The sequence below is a fragment of the Temnothorax americanus genome, unplaced genomic scaffold (assembly GCF_048541705.1).
Source record: "Temnothorax americanus isolate GAGA-0224 unplaced genomic scaffold, ASM4854170v1 Scaffold3, whole genome shotgun sequence".
In the NCBI taxonomy this organism is placed as follows: Eukaryota; Metazoa; Arthropoda; class Insecta; order Hymenoptera; family Formicidae; genus Temnothorax; species Temnothorax americanus.
In genome coordinates, this window is record NW_027509442.1 from 4,176,127 (window position 1) to 4,197,423 (window position 21,297).

Below are 21,297 nucleotides of genomic sequence, written 5' to 3' on the forward strand. Positions count from 1 at the left end.
TAAACATGTGGTAATAGGAATTAATTAAATTACGTACTTATGCGAAACCACTTTCAATTGAATTTGTCGTCTAGAAAAAAAAAACGTGTAAATAAATCATATTTTAATTAAAGTGGAAATACAATACAACAGTTTTCCTTAATACCAAGTAATTTAAAGATATGAAATCTATTCGAATTATCCGACTCGAAACTTCGTCGCTTCACAAACTGATTTGTACTGATAATACAAAATAAAGAGATGCTATCAGTAGTTTTGTTGCTGCATGTTAAAAATCGTACATAGAATTTTATCTAATCGCGGAATTGTCGACTCCCATCCGATGCTAAGTGTCCATAAAAATGTCTCGGGAACTGTGATAGAAACCGAAATTGTCGACTTTAGTCCTCTTCTCTCTCATTGAGAAATGCACAGTCTTCGTTTCTGAACCTTCCTCCCGCCTGCGCCTCTCTGAAATATTGTCTCGCGCTTAACAATTTTTGTTGAAAAGTAAATTATCTTCATTACCTACGCAATTATTATGTTACTAAATCGTTTCTGTCACAGTTCGCGCGCACAAATTACTCGGCGATTAAATTAAGTTACACTTAACAGCTATTCTCCTTTATACATTATTCCTCGTCTTGAAAAGAACCAACGTGAACCCGGTACCATTCGCTTCTTCGACTTTCCCAGGAAGTCCGCTCCTGCACATGTTTAGGAACTACTTGGCAGCAAATATGATGACACAAGCGATTCGTACAAAACGGGTATATGTTCTATTTATAATCATCATCTCTTTTCTTATTTGCGATCTAGTAATTATTCTAAGCGTGTTTTCCTTCTCCTCCCCTCTATCTTTTAATGAATAATGCTCAAAGTTTCTATACAAACATATTGGTTCTTCACGAAAACGACTGTTGCTACAATTTAAATTAACGTGACAATGATTGACATGACGAAACTAAACGCTCGCCCCCTCTCCCCCCCCCCATTCTCTTTTCCTCTTTTTCTCTTCTCTTCGTACAATGTCAGAAACGAATTCAAAAACGTCGAGACAATGAACGAATCGAAAGAGTTATGATGAGCAGCTTCAAAGAACGTGTCCCTCTTGCGCGGCAACGTATCGAGGAAACAGAGATATAAAAAATATTTTATTTAAATCTTTAAGGACGAAATTAGGAATTGCGAGTAATGAAAGGAAGTATTCTAGGCTACTCCGAAGATAATTTTAACGTTTCCCGTTGTTATAGTTGAGGGTCCGTAATGGTGCTTTGAACGTGGACGCAGATTGTTGCTGGATCTGATATGCTACAGGATGAATTTTAAAGCCGTATAATCTGAAAAATAGAAATTATCTCTTAACTTTCAAATGTCGTACTCTATACACGCGAAAAATTAAGTTTCAGACATTAAGAATAAGTTCCAGGTGTTAATAATGTTAAAACATTAATTTATGTTAATTTTATATAAATCTTTGATATAAATACTATATGAATACATGCTGCATTTGTTTTGATTAAATAAATACAATGTAAAACTTGCTGTAGGCAAATGCATACATATGGGAAACCAGGAATTAATGTTAATCATCAGTTAACCACATCTCTATCATTTATTTAATGATCATTTTAACTTTCTTTCATGTAAACACAATGATGATAAACATTTGAAAATAAATCACTAAGAGATTGAATATAATATCAAGAAAAATAGATAAATTTACTCATTCTAGATTGATAGAATTTACAGAAAAATGTAAAATTTTCAAATATTTGTATAAAATAACATCAAAGTCTCTTTAATTAATCTATTTATATATTTGAATAATCAATTTATTGTATAAATCAAAAGACACGGTAGTGTACATGCGAAGCGAGACACCGCACCGTGACTCTTTTACGCGACACGACGAGTTGCGAGTACCCGAGATTTTGTATATAATTTTAACTATAATTTTAATATAAAATAATAAAAAATTCAATGCTTCTTAGAATTTCCGACTCGAAGACAATATTTTGAACATTGATCTTTTTTTTTGCGCCATGCAATTTAGTTACTCTATTAATTACTCCACTATTAAAAATACTTATCACACATGTATAATCTGATACACACGCATTGATGAATAATCATTGATACTAACCTAGGTACAAATTGATTTGCCGCACGTTTTGGTCTATATTCAGGATGGACCATGAACAACATATGTGGAAATCCCGTTCCAAAATACGCTCCGTCAGTGTGATGATGTCTCGAGCTCTTCGGTGTATAAACGTCCATGCACTTAGGACAGTAGCTCTTGACCATTGCTTCGCCAGGTACGTCACTAAGTCCTAGCGGCAACATCGGCTGGGATTCACAATAAACTCGCGGACAGTGACCGAAATCGCCCGCTTGGTATTTCTCGATCATCTGAGCAATGCCACGATTGGTAAGTATGTAACGCGCGTGGATGAGACCGTAAAGCATCTCCGCAGCTTGCTCGATCAAGTCTGATTGGTTTGGATTGTCATCCAGATCATCATCTAGCAGAGAAAAAGTTGAACGACAAATGTTAGAAGTAGTCATATTTAGCGTATATCACGTCTCTTTCTATCAATTTATTTGATGCACTTAACAAGATAAATTGACAATTCAGTTCAACGACTTACCAGGTTCAAGATCAAGAATCATATCTAATGCCTGACGATAATGTGGTACTTGTTCATTCAGTCCCGTTAAATTGAATTTATCTTGAATATAGTCCTCATCCACCTAGATATGATTTGAACAAAATAAATAAGTAGTAAAGAGATCTTATTCTATAATCTTGAACATATATTGAATAAGAATCAAAATATATATCAAAGAAATATATTTTAACACTTTGCCCACCGTTCGGATAAATTTATCTGTTTCATGATTCATCACTGAACGACCAAATAATAGATTTATCTGTTTTCCACGCCATTCTTCTATGATTTAGTTTGAAGAAGCAGTACTCAAAGAAATTATAAAAGAAAGAGAATCTTCTCAACGACGATGCGGGTCACAAAAATTGTGCAATGCTCAGCACTTATAGCGTTTTTCACTGGCAGAGCCGGTGCGCACTCAGTGCACATTAAAGCCGTCATACACAAACGAACGTAAAGTGTATGTTTAATATAATCGGGTTAAATCATGAAATCCTCAATATTCTTTATTGCACTATTTGGTAAAATATGTACTGAGTATTTTATCAGTCGAAATATTTGCATTTTACTTTAAATATTAGAGACTAAATCAGTGTACAACAGCTTTAATGTGCACTGAGTGCGCACCAGTTCTGCCAGTGAAAAACGCTATTAGTCAGGCACAATTTGGATGATTGGCAAAGTATTAAGATTTAAATATATGTATATATATATATATATATATTTATTTATTTAATTTATCACATAATCAAGAGATTTATAAAACAAAATAAGAATTTAGTTGTATATTTTTAAGTGCAAAGCCACAGTTATGTATAGCAAGATTGCTAAGAAATATATATATATATATATAATCACAAATAGGAAAACAAAGTAATGTCTAGCTTGGATTCTACTATTTTGCCGCTCCATTATTCTTACAGCAATTATAAACACATTATATACACATTTGTAGAATAAACATCGTACTTTGGGTACGTTTGCAGAGTACGCTATTAGGGCTATCTGCTTATTCCATCCTTGTTTTACATCTAATGAGCAATAAAGGTAGAGTGATGCGATAACGCTAATAGCACACGCTCCACGAATGCACCATCTCGCATTGAGTTACGCCAATAGAACGTAAGAGTAATCTGGCCCTCCAGGGCTGCGTTCCAAAATTCACTCTAGTTAACTAAAATGCTATAGTGTGCGCTCTACCGGCACGAATGCCTGGACATAATACATATACATGCACATGTGCATATATGTCATATACATATCAAAATGTCCAGGCATTCCTGCCGGTCGGTGTACGTGACGCAAACTATAAATTTTAGTTACCCAGAGTGAATTTTGGAACGCAACCCAGTATTAAAAGTGTACGTATCGCTGAGCTTTCAAATATACAGTCAAGACAATGCTGGGGAGACGCGCCCATGGATTACTCACCTCGCAAAAAAACTCGTTCCCGCGTAAACCGCAGAACCACGAGATCCAGGACACCTCCTCGGAGCTGCTCATTTTCCTGCGGCAGAAGAAACCGTGGGGAAAATCCCGTTATTCGAGTGTCAGGCCGGTAGGCGTAGGTACGGCGAGGAGAAAAGCGACGAAGGCCGACGAAGAGGTTGCACGTGCGGCACCCGAGCGGCACGCTTTCTCGTTCGCTCTCGCTGGCTCCTACGCACGGTGCGCGAGCGTCTCGTCGACGTCGACGACGACGAGGATGACGGCGGCGACGGCGGCGATTATCGCTGTCCACATTGCGCGGGCAGAATTGGTTAGAGAGCGGCGCGAACGCGGGATCGACAGGGGAGAGACGGGACGAGGAGTAACGTACGTGTACGTACGTATACGGAGACGGAGAACGGGGAAGCGCGGGGGTGTGCAATGGAGCTCTGCTTTACTAGGCAAGATGCCCGACAAGTCACGGCCCCCCGTCCGGCGCATTCACACCTACGTTTCCGTGGTCGTTGCTGCTTCGTCAGCTGTTTTTCGAGCACGATGCACGATCCGACGCGGCCAGGAAGCGCATTACTCATGCAAATTGCCGACGCGAAGCACAGCTACCCGACGAAATACCAAAAATAAACAGCCCTCGCGGCTTACCTTTTGGTGCTTTGATTAGCCACGCTTGCTCAACCGAACGGAGTATAGCTGGCGCTGTCGGTGCGCGCGCCGCGCGCGCATCGCCCCCGCCATCTTCCGGCGCGACGCGACGCGACGCGAGAACCGGGGTCAAGGCTCCGTTCACACTCTATACGTGCGATGCCTGCAAAAGGAGAGCGCGCATAATATCCCACTTGACGTATCGCGATTGATTTGACCTCAATTAATTATAACTAAATGCTTGGAATTTTTCTACTGGATCAACCAACCAGAAAATTAGATTATGATTTGGCCAATTGGCCACCAAGGCTCCTATCAATTGTTACTTGATGCAGCCATATGGGCGCGTTCAGCAGAAACGAACTGTTGAGTTCGTCTTATCAACACTCTGCCTTGATTGGTTGGTTCTAAAAGTAAAAGCCAATCATGTTTGATTGTTACTGAGCGGCTTGGTCTGCTGAACGCGACCAATACTACAGCCGCTCACTAAACAGTTGAGTAGCGATTGAATGTGATTGGTTGAATTCGAAGATAAGAAGCGATCACATTTGACTGCCATTTATGTCCATTTTTATTAATATAGAGTAACTTTAATTTTAGTTTAACGTATTTTTTTTATTTCTTTCTAGTTCTGAGAATTAGAAAAAGATTGAAAATGAATTAATCCAAGGTTAAAATTAATCTGCATTGATGAAATAAGCATTAGTGAATTAAGGTATCGTACTAAATACACATCTTGTAAAAAAATTCACTCCGATGTTCGCTATACGAAACAATCGATATCAAAATTTATAAATATATTTTCTAAGAATTCAATCCTGTATTAGCGTAACTATACATTGAACATTACAAACAATATGAATTCTACATTACGTTTACGTTTTCAAATGTTTTGTATACTTCAAGTTATTGAAAAGAGATATCGACATTTGCAATGTTTAATCTCATGTAATTTGTGTTTATATTATTTGTTAAATGCAACTAATAATACTAAAATAATAAATAATACTGATAATAACAAAAAAAAAGAAAAATTACAAAAAACCTCCCCGACGGGGAATCGAACCCCGGTCTCCCGCGTGACAGGCGGGGATACTAACCACTATACTATCGAGGACCTTCGAAGATGAGCTTGAAAAATTACAGTCTAATTTTAAAAAGTATATCCGTAATAAATATAAAATACGCATATCATAGATTTTCAAATATTATGATTGGGTTTGCGATTTCAAGACACAATTATTCCAATATATTACTTTATATATAACAATTTATTCCAATATATTATTTTTTTATTACTTCTGTCTTCATATAATAAAAGATATATTTGTTATAAATATATTTAATCGTACTTATATAGTAGTGCTATTTGAAACAAGTGTTTGGCTTAATAAAAAATCTCTATCTTTTTTTTTATGTATAATAAAACACAATATAGTATAGTATAGTATAATAAAATATATTATAGTATAACACAACCCCCCGCCAGGACAAGCGAAGAAAATGGTTAGTGAGAGGTTGCGCTTATATTTGTTTACGAAGAGTTTTATCAATGGTTACGCTACTTGTGAAAAATTTTATCGATATTTACACTGTTCGAGTCTGCCTGGGTATGGCTGCCATGGTATTAATTTACGTTTTATCAAAGGATCGAACGTAATACTGAAATAGCACTGTTAAGCCGTAGGCACCCTTATTTGTCTGTGAGTCGTTGAACAACTGCAGCTTGCTCATTGGCACGAACTTCCCGTCGCTCGTCGATGTTGAACGTCCTGGCGAAGAAAATGGTTAGTGAGAGGTTGCGTTTATATTTGTTTAATAAGTATCGTTGCAAGGGGGGATGGAACATTTTTTTAACAATAGTTTTATTTATGAACCGATAAAATAAAGAGAAGCTATCACTTACAAAAATAATCAAGGTTTATGTATTAGTTGCAACAATATTTCCAGAATCTCTTGTTTCTGTTTGGACACCGCGATTCTTTGCCTCCTTTCTTCAATTTCCAATTCAAGTCTCGCCTCGCGTTCCTTTCTTTCCATCTTGAATTTTTCTTCCTCAAGTTGAATTCTCCTCTCCTCGAGACGAAATTGCTTCTCTTGGAACTCTACTTCCTTCTTATGTCTTTCTTGCAAAAAATGCAACGTTGATTTCTTCAGTGCATCGTGGCGCACTTTGTTCCTTATCGGGCCGCCTGTTCTCGACGGCGACGTGGTTGGCGACCGCAGCGGGCTCCCCGAGGTTAACGGAGTCGACGACGAAGACGAGGATGACGAAGTTGGCGAAGGTAAAGCAATTGGCAGCAATGTCGAAGACATGAACGACGAAGGTATGGATGTTGGCACCGTTGGCTCCTCTATTATCACTTCTAACGTGTCAGAAATGTTCTCTAGCGTCATATCCCTCTGTATTCTTGACTTCTGCGCATTAGAGCCTTTGCCAGAACGCCTGAATTCCTTTTGCAAGTTTTGCACTTGCCGAAGGAGTCCTTCTTTCTCATTATACTGCTCCTCGGTCCCCGACCTAGAGACCCAACAAAGGTACAATGTATACAGTGGAAGCAATTGGCAAACACCTTTAAAATCATGAAGTAAATGGCCAACGATATTATCTTAACAACTCGCCTAAGATGGCACGTCAATTGCGATACATCTTATGTAATTAATTGGTATTAAAACAAAGCGACGAGCGCGCTTGCTTACTTTCTCAAGTGTGCGCGGCCCTCTCTGGCCCAGATTTTCAGCAGGTGATCGACGTGCTCCTTGACGCAGCGCAAGCTGAAATTCTTATGCGTCGCGCTCACGACTCGCTCGGCGACGGTCTTCCACCTGTCGCTCTCCTCGTACGGGTTCTGCTCCGAGACCTCGCGCAAAAGTATCAAGTCATCCAGAATTGTGAAGCGAAGCCGCTCCGGTTTCGCCATCGGGCCTGGCGGCGCGCACTCCGCGCACTCTCATACGGACGTCTCGTCCGCGAGCGTCACTCGCCGTGCACCAGCCCGCGTCGTAGACCGTAGACCTGTTAAAAAGCGCGAACACTCGGTCTTCCCCGCAATAACATAGCAACATGGCATTGTCGCACGGCGCACGATACCCAACCTTTGCGACAGAACTCGACATGGCGGCCTCGATTCACAACCTGTTCTGCATATCGAGTCACTCTAAAACCATCTTTACCGACCGCGAGTAAGATCGTCAGTGTCAGTATAAAATTCACAGAATTAAATCATGACTAATTATCACACATTTCACCAAGAATTCTAAAAAAATCTAAAGAATTTTAAATAATTTAATCTGTACAGTAACATGATTCCATAAATTAAACTTATACTCAGTAACTATAATAACTCTCCATTCTCAATTATCAATTATCAATTATCAATTCTCAATTCCCAATTCTCTATTCTCTATATTCTCTATTCTCAATTCTCAATTCGCCTAGCAAAAGCGTCCCAAGAAAATCGCCATCATTGCGCCTCTCAAGCGGGGAGCACGCACTTCTGCACAACACATAATCCGTAAGCATAAGAAAATTGATTGGTCCATACGCATGTGCATAAGGAAATAGACCAATCAGTTTTCTTATGCTTACGTATTATGCGTTATGCAGAAGTGTGTGCTCCCCGCTTCATTCTTCTCTCTGACGATAGGATCGACTTTAGCGTTTCCGGAATATCTCGCATGGGATAGGATCACAGTATACTGTGATAGGATAGCCGATAGCGCATCTCTTGCGGAACGCATGAACGGTGACGGTGATATAACCTATGGGTGTCACGGTGTTTCCTAACCTCAAAAAGGTAAAATACACGAGTCGTTTGCTTGGTTTGCCTTGATTTTCCTCGAGAAGAAGAGTTAAGATTGCTCTTGTCCTTTACTCTGTCGCGGAAAATCGCGAGGATTTTATCAGTAAGTGGGATTATTTACATTTGTGGATCACGCAAAAATCCCAAGTAAACAACCTGATTTATCGATATTCTGAAATTAACAAGTCAGTTAAAAGTAAATAAATTTTAATTATACATTAATCTAATATCATTATATTGTCAGAGAGGTTATCTGTCCTCAGGTATATAAAAAATGTTAGAGATAACGTGCAACGATCGTCTCGGCAAAAAGGTTAGAGTGAAATGCAATCCGGACGACACCATAGGAGACCTGAAGAAATTGATAGCCGCCCAGACTGGAACACACTGGGAGAAGATCGTGTTGAAGAAGTGGTACACCATTTTCAAGGACCATATAAAGCTGCAGGACTGTATCCTTTTTACCACGAAGCGTAACCTAGTAACGCTTCGTCAAACATCATATATTTTTCAGTAAGTCTTTTCCTTAATACGCTGCTTCAGACGAGATACATGACGGCATGAACTTGGAGCTCTACTATCAATAAATAATATAAACTAATGTTACATTTAAGCATTTTTGCATTTTTGGTATTACAACGTTATAATATTATTAAGCTTTACTTTCTATGTCTATGAATGTAATGTACATACATATATAAGAATAAGAGGTTTAATATAAAATTAAATGATCACAAATATCAATAAGGAAAATAATTTCTATTTTTGCAATAATCATACAAGCCTCATAAATATCGCTATATTTTAACAATCTGTAATTTGCTCTATAAATTAACAGTTTCAATTGTGCCACGTAGTAGTATATGCCATTTGATATTAGTGCCTTTATAACTTACATATATGTAGGATGCAACTCGAAGGTATAGCAGAGTAAATTTGTAAATCGTGCTAAAAGGACGAGAAAAATTATCCTATTAGGCATGTGTACATTCTCATTCTATCGCGCGTGATCTACTCTTGCAACTTTGCACTTTGCTACATGTCTCGATCACATCCTGTTCTGTATTCTACATAAATATCGTAAGTATAAGCTTTTAGTTTTATTATTATTTAATCATTTTCACTCAAATGTTACTACACAATGCAAACGTTATGGATAAATATTATAAAAACGCAATACAATGCCTCCTAAAACATTGATCTAAAAATATTTTTTTTTATGCTTTATCACTATTAAAATTATATTTAAAAAAATATACGAGTATTATTCAAAGCAAATAAAACATGACTTGGCGGATGACTCTAAAACATGTTATAAAGTCTCAAAAATTAATGCGGTCTCTTGAATAATCCCTCTACCCTGCTTATTGGACTTTCAGGTTCCGCCATTTGTCTACCTCGGTTGCTTAAGAAGTCTCTTATGTGCTGCACTATCAGATCTATCGCCACTGCAACAGATCACGAAACATCAGTATTCGCGAATATGATGCACGATTATGTCAGGGATAAGATAAATTGCTTTATTTGTGATAAATCATACATCTTAGAACAATATCAAATTGTAAATATTTGAATTTAATTGTATCTCAAATAACAATTGTGATCGCATTAGAATTATTATGGTTTTATTATGCATAAGACACTTGTGTTCATATAAGTACTATTTTGCAAATACGAGAAATTTTTTTGTTCTTTATTAATAATATGCAATAGTGTCCCAGAACTGGTGCTCCCTTTCTTTCTCACTCTCTTTTCAAGCTTTTTTAACTAAGATATTCATTGGTGCAAATTAGGAAGATATTCTTCCTAATAGTCTCACAAATCGAGGCTTCTTATAATAAACTTTAAAACTTACTAAAAGCTTAAGCTATATACAACAAAAACATTAAGATTTTAATGAATTGAGAAATTAACCAAAGAATTTTAATTAGAGATTTCGCTTCAACTTTAATTATTTGTACATAAGGAGATACAAATTATAATTCTATCTCAATAAGATGTAGCTCAAAGCTACGTTTCGTTAAACAAAGCTAGCCCTAAGATTTTTGCTGTACAGAAAGGAACCAACAGTTTGGGCGTATCTTTTATGGTTGTACATATTGAAATACAAGAATTAACATTATAGAGTCATAGAGTGCAATAGGAAAATATTTCGAGGTAAGTCTAAGATAAATTGCATCTTAGATAATTATGCTAGTGGATACTTGCGTGTGATTACATTCTAAAGTATTATGCAAAATGCAAATGCAAAACATATAAGTTATCAGAAATCGTATATCTTATAGAGAAGACTAAAATGTATGTATTTAAAATAAATTTGTACACAACATACAAATTTACACACGTCACACAGTCACACATATCACAGATACAAGATCGCACACGTACAACATATTATTCGTAAGTTTTTCTTACGTAATACTTGAGATATATTTGTCCAGAAAATCGCCGAGTGACCATAGGTAGTTATGTGATATGATATTAAGTTATAATTTGTAAGAATGGCCAAATTAAGACAAATTGATAGGAATTTATTTTATGGAATTGAATTCCTAATTTTTCGAAATTAGAAAATATTTTCAAATATTCTTTATTCTTATTTTACTTCTCTTTATGTAAGTTTAAAAATAAAAAATAATCTTAATTTATGAGGAAATGTGAGTTACAGTATTAAACAACTTTTAAAACAGTTGTTTTTGTTCTTTTAATCTAAATATTCTAAATTATTCAATATAATTTAAGTACATATTACTATTATAGTTCTTACATAAAAAAAATCTAGAAACATTATATCGTTCTAGTAAACAGAGATATAAAACGAAATATAATGCTAGCATATTGATAACATAGAAATAAGATGAAGATATTGAAAAATAAAAATCTAGAGTTGAAAATTAAGAATTCAATTGTGTTGACTCTATTGTTGTCAATCCCTTTTAATTCACCTATTTTTTAGTGAATTTACACAATTCATGCATTTTTCGATGATTTAAAATTGTAATTCAAGCTAATGTATTCATTTAGGATAAAATATGTATAAAAAGCACCATTCTCTCCGCCATGTAAAAATGTAAGGTATAAATTCTCAATGACTGTAATACATCATTGGCGAATAAACAATGTCCGTTTCCATCATATAAAGTTTTAATCAAAAGTCGTGTTCAATTGACCATAATCTAGCGTTTGTGTGAAAGTATCACAACAGAAATAAAAATCCTAGACATTAGTAAATACAAATATTAAGTCTCATATCAAAATTTAATACTTATCGAAATTGATTGATCACGACAGAATCTAATTTAATAGATATTTTAGCAAAAGTACTTATTGTGTGTGTGTGTGTGTGTGTGTGTGTGTGTGTGTGTGTGTGTGTGTGTGTGTGTGTGTGTGTGTGTGTGTGTGTGTGTGTGTGTGTGTGTGTGTGTGTGTGTGTATTATATATATATTTATATATATATATATATATATATATATATATATATTCATTTGTTTGTTTTTTACTTTAATTCATTTGACTCACTATTTATGAATTCGAGTCTATCGAGAATTATCCGTTATTCAAATCACTGCTAATCGACTTGAATCGATCGATGACAAATGTATGAGTAATCCTACATTAAAAAAAAAACGGACATTACTTCTCCGTAATTATTAGAAGAAGGATTGGAAAATGTCGTACAGAATTCAGTCACACATAAGAGCGTGATGTAGAAAAAATGCAGTGCTTGACAGAGTGAGCTTATCATGCTTAAGTCATCTGCTGAGCGTGTCGGATGAGGTCGAAGTACGTCTACGCTGGTAGAGGAATGGATGCTGCCCGGCTGAGTTTTCGGCGTTTTTCAAACGCAAAATATCCCAGATGTGATGCACTATTAGATCTATTGCCACTGCAAACATACAACAACCAGACCATGTAGGTTTCCCGTGAGATATTCTCTGTCTCTCTTAAACTTTCGCTTAAGTTTAAGTAGGTGGTAGCTCTGACATCCACAATCACGGCATACCAGGCAGCACCCATGAGATATATACCAAGTGTTGAACGGATGCAATTTAAATATATAAACAAAGGAGAAAATAAAGAATCAACATATATATATAAATTATCCCGTATAATATTAAAAATTGGCTATTGCTAGACGTGTAAATAATAATTAATTGACATGTGTACATCCAAGTTTTGTACAGTAATCGAATATTTCAGCGATTATACCAACTGTACAATTATTGTACAATAGTCTCCCATATATAAGCAAGTGCAGTATCAAATAAAGGCATCTCTATATTAGATGATCACGTATTATTAGACGATCTTGAATTTTTATTGTTAAACATCTGATTTAAAATTTCAAGTTTTCTTTGAGTTAAAATATATTAAGTACTGTTGTCGAATACATGGTTTAATTACTGTGCACTATGTAATTATTTTTCATTGCAAGTGTCTTTGCAGAAAAAGTTAATTAAATTTTTTAAATTAATAATTCAAGTATTTACAAAAATGTTATAATTTTAATTTTGTGTAGCAAAAACTAGATTATATTTATACATATTTAACCTCTCCGGGACCGGAAGCCTAATATTAGGCGATGGAGTGGCGTCGTCTTTTTCGTAGTTCAACCCACTGACAAGAACAAAAATGTTCTAGCACTAAAACTAAAAAAGCCGTTCAAAAAGAGGCCGGTCCTGTAGAGGTTAAAATATATTCAATTTGCAACATTAAAAATTTTTATAAACGCTCAAATTAAAATCAAAGTAAAATGTATAATCAAAATATAAAAAGCAAAATCAAAGCAATATATATAAAATATATAAAAAAATATGAATTAATAATTCATAGAGAATAAATCTTTGGACTATTCAAGTTTTAATCATTAAAATATTTTCTTCTTAATTTCTTTTACCTATTAGTTATTTTATTAATTAATAAATTTTTTAATAACACTTGTAAAATAATCACTATTTCTTTTCACTACTGTTTCTTCTTTTATTTTTTAGCATCCACACATGAGAAAAGAGAGAGGACAGTTGGAATGCTTTGCACATATCACGAACCAGTGATAACAGTAAAATTATAGTAACAAAACTATATATTTTTACCATTGTGTGAGCTAATTTATCAGAAAGAAAACTTGAAAAAATAAATATTGATTAAGATTATAATCCAACGTGAGTTTTATGGGTAAAATAATAAAAATTATATTACAAACCGAGAAAAAAAGATCAAAAATTTTTATAACATATCTGACGAACACACTAAATTCACAAACAATAAATCCATTGATAAATATTAAGCGACATTATCAAATAATTGTACATAGCGATAGCTGCAATAAAAATATTTATTATGCATATGACAATGTATTACCTGTGTTATCCGCACCCCTAGGTATTATAACATCCGCAAACTTTTTTGTTGGCAAGCAAAACTCCTCGAAAGCTGGTTTTACAAAGTTCATGTATTGATTCAGGACGTAATCCAAATCCCTTCCACGTTCCTTTATATCTCTCGGCACTGAAGACATCGACAACGTTGCGGTAAGTTGCGATACAAGGGAGGTGACAAGTGATATTCAAATTATACGCAAATTTACCTCTCCTTGCAAGTCTGGTGTCAGAGTCGGTATCCACGAACAATTTCATGTGAAACAAATCCCGGATTTTGGGAAAATAAAATACCAGTATTCCTTCAAACAGTACTACATCAGCGGGGTATATCGTGGTTACTTGATCCTTCATTCTGAAACGAGGTCACAAATTCATTTTTTAGTAAATTTTTGCAATTCGTCTGAGATCTGCTTTTCATAAACATCTTTTGAGTCGCTGTATCTTAGTTACTACGCAATTACAGCTCTTTTATTTCCATTATCGCATTATTGGCAATCTTAAACGCAATTAAAGTGTAATACGTACAAACTGTTTGTCCTATAATCATAAGCTGGTATTTCACACTTGACCCCGGCAAGTATATCCCGCAGAGTTTGCAAAATCAGGTCGTCATCGAAGGCATCGGGATGATCGAAATTGTACTGTCCCTTCTCAGCTTTCGGTTTCTCAGCGGGCGTCAGGTCACGGTAGAAGCTGTCCTGTGATACGCACACCACTCGACGTTTTTGGTGATCCATGTCGACTTGCCCTAGTTTTTCCATTATACGCTTGCACACCGTAGACTAAAACAAATGTAACCCGTCAGTATATATGATCAGACTACCTGACCATTTTTATTAATCTTCGTAACAATTACATAAAGCATAAACCATGACTACTTCAATTCTATTCTTTGTGAATCATCAACTCCATAACGATCGCAACCTATTCACCGTTTGTACAAGATCAAATTTAACATTTTGTTTCTCAATACAATTGTACGAAAAGAATATCTATCGGTTACAGAAACGTTTTAACCCTGGTGAAAAAAAATATGTAAAATTTCTCCAATACTTTTAGAAATAATTGAACAAGGAAAAATTCCGAGCGTTCCGAGAAAGCCTTAAAATCTGTATAAAAATTCTGATTAAAAATATGACAAATTCCGAGACATATTTTTCCACCAGGGTAGTTGCTACAAAAAAAAAACATGCAGAAGTTAAAAATATTAATTAAAATGTATCTGTTTATTTCTACGGAATGCCAAACAACATAAAATGACGCAGATAAAGTAAGAAATACAAGAAACAAGCAGGCTCTCTGTGAATTTCTAAAAAAAAAAAAAAAAAACTCGTACAACTCGTGCTCGTCTTGACAATCGATCAGCCGTTCTCAGGGTATAATTGCAGATTAATTCCACGCACGGATGTAAGGACCATACCTTGCCACTCGCGGTGCCGCCGGAGACGCCTATCAGAAAAGGAGTTTTGCTCTCGACGCCGTTGAGCTTGCCGTTGATGCCGAAGGACATTTTCCGCGTGACGCTCATGTTCGCTGGCATGTCTGCCATCGTCGAGGACGTCGAGACGGCCGAGACGAACGAACCGCCGAGACCTGACACCTGACCTCGTCGAAGACGGTTTCACCCGCGGTCGCGGCCGAGCGCGGTTGCCCGAGTAGCTATAGGACTCGGTCGGCTCGCGACACGTGCCCGCGGATGGTGGATCTCGAGATTCTCGAGGCGAACGCGACTGCCGTATTTTCACTGCTCGTGAAGGAATTAACGCGAAACAACGGCGCGCAATGTCGGCCACGTGTGTACGTACATACGTACGTCTGTTCACCGGGAGTCGACGTCGACGTCTCGTTTGACCGTTTGACCACGCTGCACGCTGCTATCAGCTGCTATCGACCGCAGCCACTCACGGCGACCGGTGCTTGGGGTTTTTCCACTGGACCGAACCACACCGAACGATCGGAAGGTCCTGGTGTCCCGAGAATCGGCCAATCGGCGACGCGGGGTTTATAGATTTCTCGGCTGCCACTCGAAATGACTCTAGGATGTTTTTTCCACTCGACACGCGACACGCGACACGCTCGAATGATAGCACTCGGAACAAATATACGCGAGTCGAACAAATTAATATTCGACAATCAAGTGGTATTAAAATTATTGATTAACGGTTAATAATTAATAATTAAACGGCGCATATGAAAATAAAATGCGAGAATGATATTTAATTATCTAAAGACTGCCTTGTGCTTGACGGAAACAAACGGTGCGTCTGACTCATCCTTTTTGCAATTCTTCGCTCGATAGGTGTTTTTCCCAGTTGCATATCCTACCCCCTTGGACCGTCTTGGAGACGTTCGACCGAAGTCAAAACAACTCCAAAAATCAAGACCCGATGCTACATCCCGATAATAGAAACGGCCGTTTGCGATCGAGGCGGCAGGCTAACTGCCTCGAAAAAAATGGAATATCTCGTTTCAAACGAATTTTCGGTGGATTTGAAGAACACGGTGACGGACGCGATGGTCGCGAATCACGTGGGTGTCGCGACCTGCCAGCACTTCCGTTTCCGACTTCCGGAACGGTGGACGGTAACCGACGGTTACGTTCGCCATTTGGGTCGTGACCACGGAGTCGTGACCGTCATTTAAGGTTAAGGGCCTGGAGATCGTCGCCGTCGCCCGCGACGAAAGGGGGAGGCCGACTGCTCCCTGGAGAACGAGCGTCACGCTCATCGCTGTTCGCGTCCGCTCCCTGTGCAGCCACCGCATCGCCTGCCGACCGTTGTCACATCGAGACACATTTTACTACTTTGGCACTGACGAAACATGGCTTATTGAAGAAGATGAAGGGTGCGCGAAAAGATAACATTTCTCCGAGGAGAGGAGACGGAGGAGACCGCAGCTGCGACGAGGCGAGTCACCAGACCGACTACGGTCGATACGCAAATGGATACAAAGTCAAAGTACACGCTGTCCCCTGCGAGGGGGACTGCTGCTGATGCGAGAAGGAACAAAGGTGCGTTGCTCAAGGTCACTCGCCTCGAGTCCCCGCGTTCAAGTTCACGAGCTGTCAATCGTACGCCTTCAACGCCTTGCGTGTCGCTTGCGTGTGGTTACCCTAATGTCGCGTGTCCCTTCCAGATGTCAAAAACGAGCTCCATCTGGGAACTTTGCGCAGAAGAGAACTTGCCGGCGCCAATAACTTCGCTAACAATGTACAACCAACGAAGTACAATGTACAGAAAGCAAAAGATCTTGTTAAGAGACAGAGACCTAAAGGACAATATCATGGCGGTGCAGAGGAGAATCCCAAGGTCGGTTCTGCATATAAATTACGCTCCTCCGCTTCTTTCGAGTTTATTTTTTATTGAAATTGATATATTTGTACGTACGTTATGTAACTTTTATATCTATAGGTAGTGGAGGAGAAGTTACCTGAGTATGGCTCAGTATTGGTACAGAGAAGCAAAAAGAACGGCAATCACTTGCTGAATTTTCATTACGAGCGATATATGTTGCGAGATGCACAGAACAGGGACGTAGGGAGGCATGGTTCCAACAGCAATAGAGTGTTGCCACCGGTGCAGCGGCATAAATACAACAAGGAGCAATTTGTGCAAGCTAGGTAGTAATAATACAATATAAATGTCACTATCTACATCCTGATATCCATCATATTATTTTACATAGATTTGCAGGTATTATGAATACTTGAATGTTTAGGATGTTATTTGGAATATCACACATTTGCTTTACTATTGTTTAATGTCATCATTAGAGTAGCCACAGTTAATTCAATGTCTATAAAATCCGTGTGTCCGAGATATATATATATATATATATATATATATATATATATTATATAAATCTATTAGCTTATTTATTTGAATCAAAAGATTATCTATCTTGGACGACAGCATTGCTCAGTAGGACTATTCTATGCAAAGCATTGCGTTACGTTGTTTTATTTAATATTTCTTAAGTAGAATCCCGAAACTTGATCTCTCTTAGTCATTTCAATGCAAATTAAGTACTCAAGGAATATTTAAAACTACTTGGTCTGAACAGTTATTGGATAGTATATTAATATAATTTTAAAACTGTGTATTAGAAATATTATATACTTATATTTTTATGCATATCGGTAGCTGTCAATTTGTTGTGACTGCAAGCGGAGATTATTCCTTGCATTTGACTAACCCTGATACACTTGTGGATTGGCAATCGATTGAACAGATTGTAAGTGTTTTTTTCTCCATTACAAATTAGCAATTTTATTATTACGTAAAGTTTCTTGCAAGATTTGCTTGTATATTTTATGATACACAAGTGAATTATACATTAAATATATAAATTTGATTTAATTTATTTACAGATATTGCACAATTCAGAAAATCTCTCTTGTCCTATTTGTTTACATCCACCAATCGCGGGCAAAATAACTCGCTGTGGTCATGTTTATTGCTGGCCGTGTATTCTCCGTTATTTACGTTATTGTGAAAAACCAGAAAATTACATATGTCCGATTTGCCATGAACGTCTTCAGAAATGTGATTTAAAAAGGTAACAGCGTGTAAAATTGTAATAAATACGTATTGAGTAGTGAAATGTTTATGAAAATATTTTAATATTATGTATGTATATTTTTTAGCGTGATCGAGATTACGCGGAACACACTCAATTTGGGCGAAACGGTCAATCTACGTTTGATGCGTCGCGAAAAGAATTCCTTGTTCGCAACGCCTGTAAAATCTGCTGTTCAACCGACAACGTTTTTGTCTGTTTCGGAGAATACTGGTAATCAAGTATATTCGAAACTTCTTATCGCAAATGTGAAAGATGTAAGTTCACATAAAAGAACTCAATGTATTATGTGACGCGAGAGTAATCGTGGATTAAAATTGTCTTCAGATTATGAATATCATAGAGTGCGAACATTCGGAATTGGAACTTGAGCTTAAGAACAATCCAGACATGGCTCTTGACATCGAGCAAGCGTTCAATGAACTATCGAAGAGGAAAGAACTGTGGAAGGTAATAATAACTGTGTGTAATTATGTATTTATTATAACAGAATAACGAAAAATATGAAATGTATTTAAGACCGCAGAATCTAAAGAAGCTGTATTGACCGAAAATATAACGGAAAAAGAAATTGCTGAAGATACATCGCAAAAATATGAAGTAAATATCGATATGTGTTTGAAGGATGATGATAAGTCTTTAGCGAAGCAGTCTTCGACGGACAGTGTTTCTAGTGATAGCCAGACTGCTTCAAGTCCTTTTAAATTTTCTTACTTTTATCAAGGTAAGTAATCTCAAGAATTGCAAAAAGTTTAATATTTAAAATCTTTTGTGCTATTTTTTTCAGAGATAAAAATAATGTATGAATATCTTTTTAGCGGAAGATGGACAACATATATATCTACACGCGGCGAATGTGAAAATGCTGGAAATGCAGTATGGCAGTCTTGAGTACTGTCCTCATATAATAACGGGCAAGCTTCTCGAAAAGGAAGCAGGCATCTGTACGGAAGAATTAAGACGAAGATTACGATATCTTTGCCATTTGCCACTTACTTGTCCATTCGAACTGGCTGAAATCGAATTAAAACCACCACTAATATCGGAGGAAGTCCTTCGCGCTTTCCATGGTAATTATTTATCATCTTTTTTTTACTGTCGTTTTATGATTTATATTCTAGATATGCGGCATTATTTATTCAATTGTTGACACATATTGATTTTTTTTATCATTAGAACAACTACATTCAAGACAGAAGTACAGAGAACAGAGAGCACGCGAGGAAAGAAAACGGGAGAAAAAGATAATAGAAGAAGAAAATAGACAAATTGGTATATATCCAACGCCCAACATAGATATCGAATCTTATCAACATTTTCCGCAATTGCAAGCAGAGCTACAATTGTCCAAGTAAGCGTATTCGTTATCTTTATTTTATCGATATTCTATTTAAGTTTTATACATATTGCGTTCATTAACATACAGAAATTATCATTTTATTTATGTTCTGATACAGCGAGAACCCATTGTCACCATCAGAATCGGTTACGTCGAGTGTCGCTAGTAGTCCAGCTTCGAGTGCGTTTGACGAAATTGCTCCAAAACAAGAAACGGATTATTCGCGTGAACAGACCCGGACATTCGCCGACATAGCAAAGACATCCACAATGCCGACAAAGATGTCTAATAAGCCCGTCAATGCATGGCCGGTCGTGAAATCGAAGACGCACTCCAGTACGATGAATGCATGGTCCAACAAGGACGAAGAAGTATTGTCGACAAGGATGTGTAACAAGTCTACCAATGCTTGGCCGTCTGTTAAACCAAGGATGTGCTCCGATGCGCCAGGTACCTCGTTTAATGAAGACGAAAAAAAGCCGTACGTTTCTGAAGGTAAGTCGCATTGCCCTGATCGCATATTGAAATCAAATAAATTATCTAGCATCACAAGTACAGGTTTTTTTTTTATCGCTTATCTAAATGTTTTCTCGTTGTTTTCAGAAGCAAAAGATGAAGGTAATGCATCTGGCAAGAAAAAGAAGAAAAAGAAAGGGAAAGGAACCCTGCTGTTTACAACTGGTATGACATCTGGTTATTCTTTATAATTATTATGTATTATCGCATGTCATATTTTTATTATATTTCACGTGCGCTATGCGTAATGGTAATTGATAAAATTTCATTGGGTAAATCGTAGAAAATTTGATTTCATTTACAGCTCTTGCCACCATTGTTTGACGTACTAAAGATACGTACGGCTTACGTATTGAATGTCTTTATTTCTCTATACTGAAATTGTAATTATTTGCCATAGAAAAAGTAAAAAAAAAAAAAATTTTCAAGGTTCTCACATATTGTGTGCTCATGAATTAAATTTTACTTCGTACAATTATAAGTCAAATTGTACCGATATAAATTTTACAATTAAATAAGAGAAGATGTCTTTGGTCGGCGCGGTTTGCCAAGTTGGAAAAATTTACAAAAGTCATAGAAATATCTTTATTACGCTACTAAAGTCCAGCTCGATCATGGCATTTTCTCTATTTAATTGCAAGATCTATGCAATTATTGATTCATATCCTTCCTGTCCTCACATCCTTTACCTCTAACATTAAATTATTTCATTACGTAAGATATAAAAAATTATTCTCATTCACTTACCGAATTGACATGAATTGAAGGAAAAAAGTTGGGCGCACAGACAAGATTGGAGAAAATTCTAATTTTTATTTATCTTCTTTTTTTCATTATTTAGTATTGTTATGCATGTTAAACATGAAATAAAGAATCAGCATTTTGTAATCGCGTTGAAGTACTGTTCGTATCACTCGTGCATATTATAGTTTCAATT

The 21,297-nt window shown here is 36.7% G+C and overlaps 5 protein-coding genes and 1 non-coding gene across 12 annotated transcripts; 2 read left to right on the forward strand and 4 right to left on the reverse strand.

The window, feature by feature from the left end:
- Nucleotides 1-88: 88 nt before the first annotated feature.
- On the reverse strand, nt 89-4,879 carry Ckiibeta (casein kinase II subunit beta). Of its 2 annotated transcripts, XM_077411781.1 has the most exons (5): nt 4,743-4,879; nt 4,086-4,161; nt 2,634-2,736; nt 2,126-2,507; nt 89-1,319 (listed from the first exon to the last, which is right to left on the reverse strand). In XM_077411781.1, exons 2-5 carry the CDS (start codon nt 4,155-4,157, stop codon nt 1,211-1,213), a joined length of 666 nt encoding a protein of 221 aa, XP_077267907.1. In that variant the 5' UTR covers nt 4,158-4,161; nt 4,743-4,879; the 3' UTR covers nt 89-1,210. The 2 variants fall into 2 exon arrangements, with proteins under 2 accessions (XP_077267907.1, XP_077267906.1); XM_077411780.1 differs by lacking the exon at nt 4,743-4,879 and having other exon boundaries at nt 4,086-4,581.
- A 908-nt stretch (nt 4,880-5,787) lies between these two features.
- Trnad-guc (transfer RNA aspartic acid (anticodon GUC)) lies at nt 5,788-5,859 on the reverse strand. Its single transcript has one exon. It is a non-coding gene; the product is annotated as a tRNA-Asp (tRNA).
- A 135-nt stretch (nt 5,860-5,994) lies between these two features.
- LOC143900229 (uncharacterized) lies at nt 5,995-7,846 on the reverse strand. The gene is made up of 3 exons (XM_077411325.1): nt 7,443-7,846; nt 6,649-7,263; nt 5,995-6,514 (listed from the first exon to the last, which is right to left on the reverse strand). Exons 1-2 carry the CDS (start codon nt 7,661-7,663, stop codon nt 6,657-6,659), a joined length of 828 nt encoding a protein of 275 aa, XP_077267451.1. The 5' UTR covers nt 7,664-7,846; the 3' UTR covers nt 5,995-6,514; nt 6,649-6,656.
- Nucleotides 7,847-8,404: 558 nt separating this feature from the next.
- On the forward strand, nt 8,405-9,285 carry Ubl (Ubiquitin-like protein 5). 4 transcript variants are annotated; one of them, XM_077412170.1, is made up of 3 exons: nt 8,405-8,539; nt 8,809-8,997; nt 9,089-9,285. In XM_077412170.1, the coding sequence occupies exons 2-3, from the start codon at nt 8,820-8,822 to the stop codon at nt 9,130-9,132; spliced, it is 222 nt and encodes a 73-aa protein (XP_077268296.1). In that variant the 5' UTR covers nt 8,405-8,539; nt 8,809-8,819; the 3' UTR covers nt 9,133-9,285. The 4 variants fall into 4 exon arrangements, with proteins under 4 accessions (XP_077268296.1, XP_077268294.1, XP_077268295.1 ...); XM_077412168.1 differs by having other exon boundaries at nt 8,494-8,648; XM_077412169.1 differs by having other exon boundaries at nt 8,515-8,648; nt 8,790-8,997.
- Uck (Uridine-cytidine kinase) lies at nt 9,286-15,868 on the reverse strand. Of its 2 annotated transcripts, XM_077412158.1 has the most exons (6): nt 15,348-15,868; nt 14,453-14,709; nt 14,134-14,279; nt 13,908-14,054; nt 12,225-12,432; nt 9,286-9,993 (listed from the first exon to the last, which is right to left on the reverse strand). In XM_077412158.1, the coding sequence occupies exons 1-5, from the start codon at nt 15,474-15,476 to the stop codon at nt 12,299-12,301; spliced, it is 813 nt and encodes a 270-aa protein (XP_077268284.1). In that variant the 5' UTR covers nt 15,477-15,868; the 3' UTR covers nt 9,286-9,993; nt 12,225-12,298. The 2 variants fall into 2 exon arrangements, with proteins under 2 accessions (XP_077268284.1, XP_077268285.1); XM_077412159.1 differs by lacking the exon at nt 12,225-12,432 and having other exon boundaries at nt 15,348-15,848.
- A 633-nt stretch (nt 15,869-16,501) lies between these two features.
- On the forward strand, nt 16,502-20,847 carry LOC143900603 (E3 ubiquitin-protein ligase RNF10). 2 transcript variants are annotated; one of them, XM_077412149.1, is made up of 13 exons: nt 16,503-16,937; nt 17,063-17,235; nt 17,338-17,546; nt 18,070-18,160; nt 18,297-18,484; nt 18,573-18,762; nt 18,833-18,955; nt 19,025-19,229; nt 19,324-19,575; nt 19,682-19,856; nt 19,963-20,339; nt 20,448-20,525; nt 20,665-20,847. In XM_077412149.1, exons 1-13 carry the CDS (start codon nt 16,868-16,870, stop codon nt 20,682-20,684), a joined length of 2,151 nt encoding a protein of 716 aa, XP_077268275.1. In that variant the 5' UTR covers nt 16,503-16,867; the 3' UTR covers nt 20,685-20,847. The 2 variants fall into 2 exon arrangements, with proteins under 2 accessions (XP_077268274.1, XP_077268275.1); XM_077412148.1 differs by having other exon boundaries at nt 16,502-16,937; nt 20,448-20,847.
- The last annotated feature ends 450 nt before the right edge of the window (nt 20,848-21,297 follow it).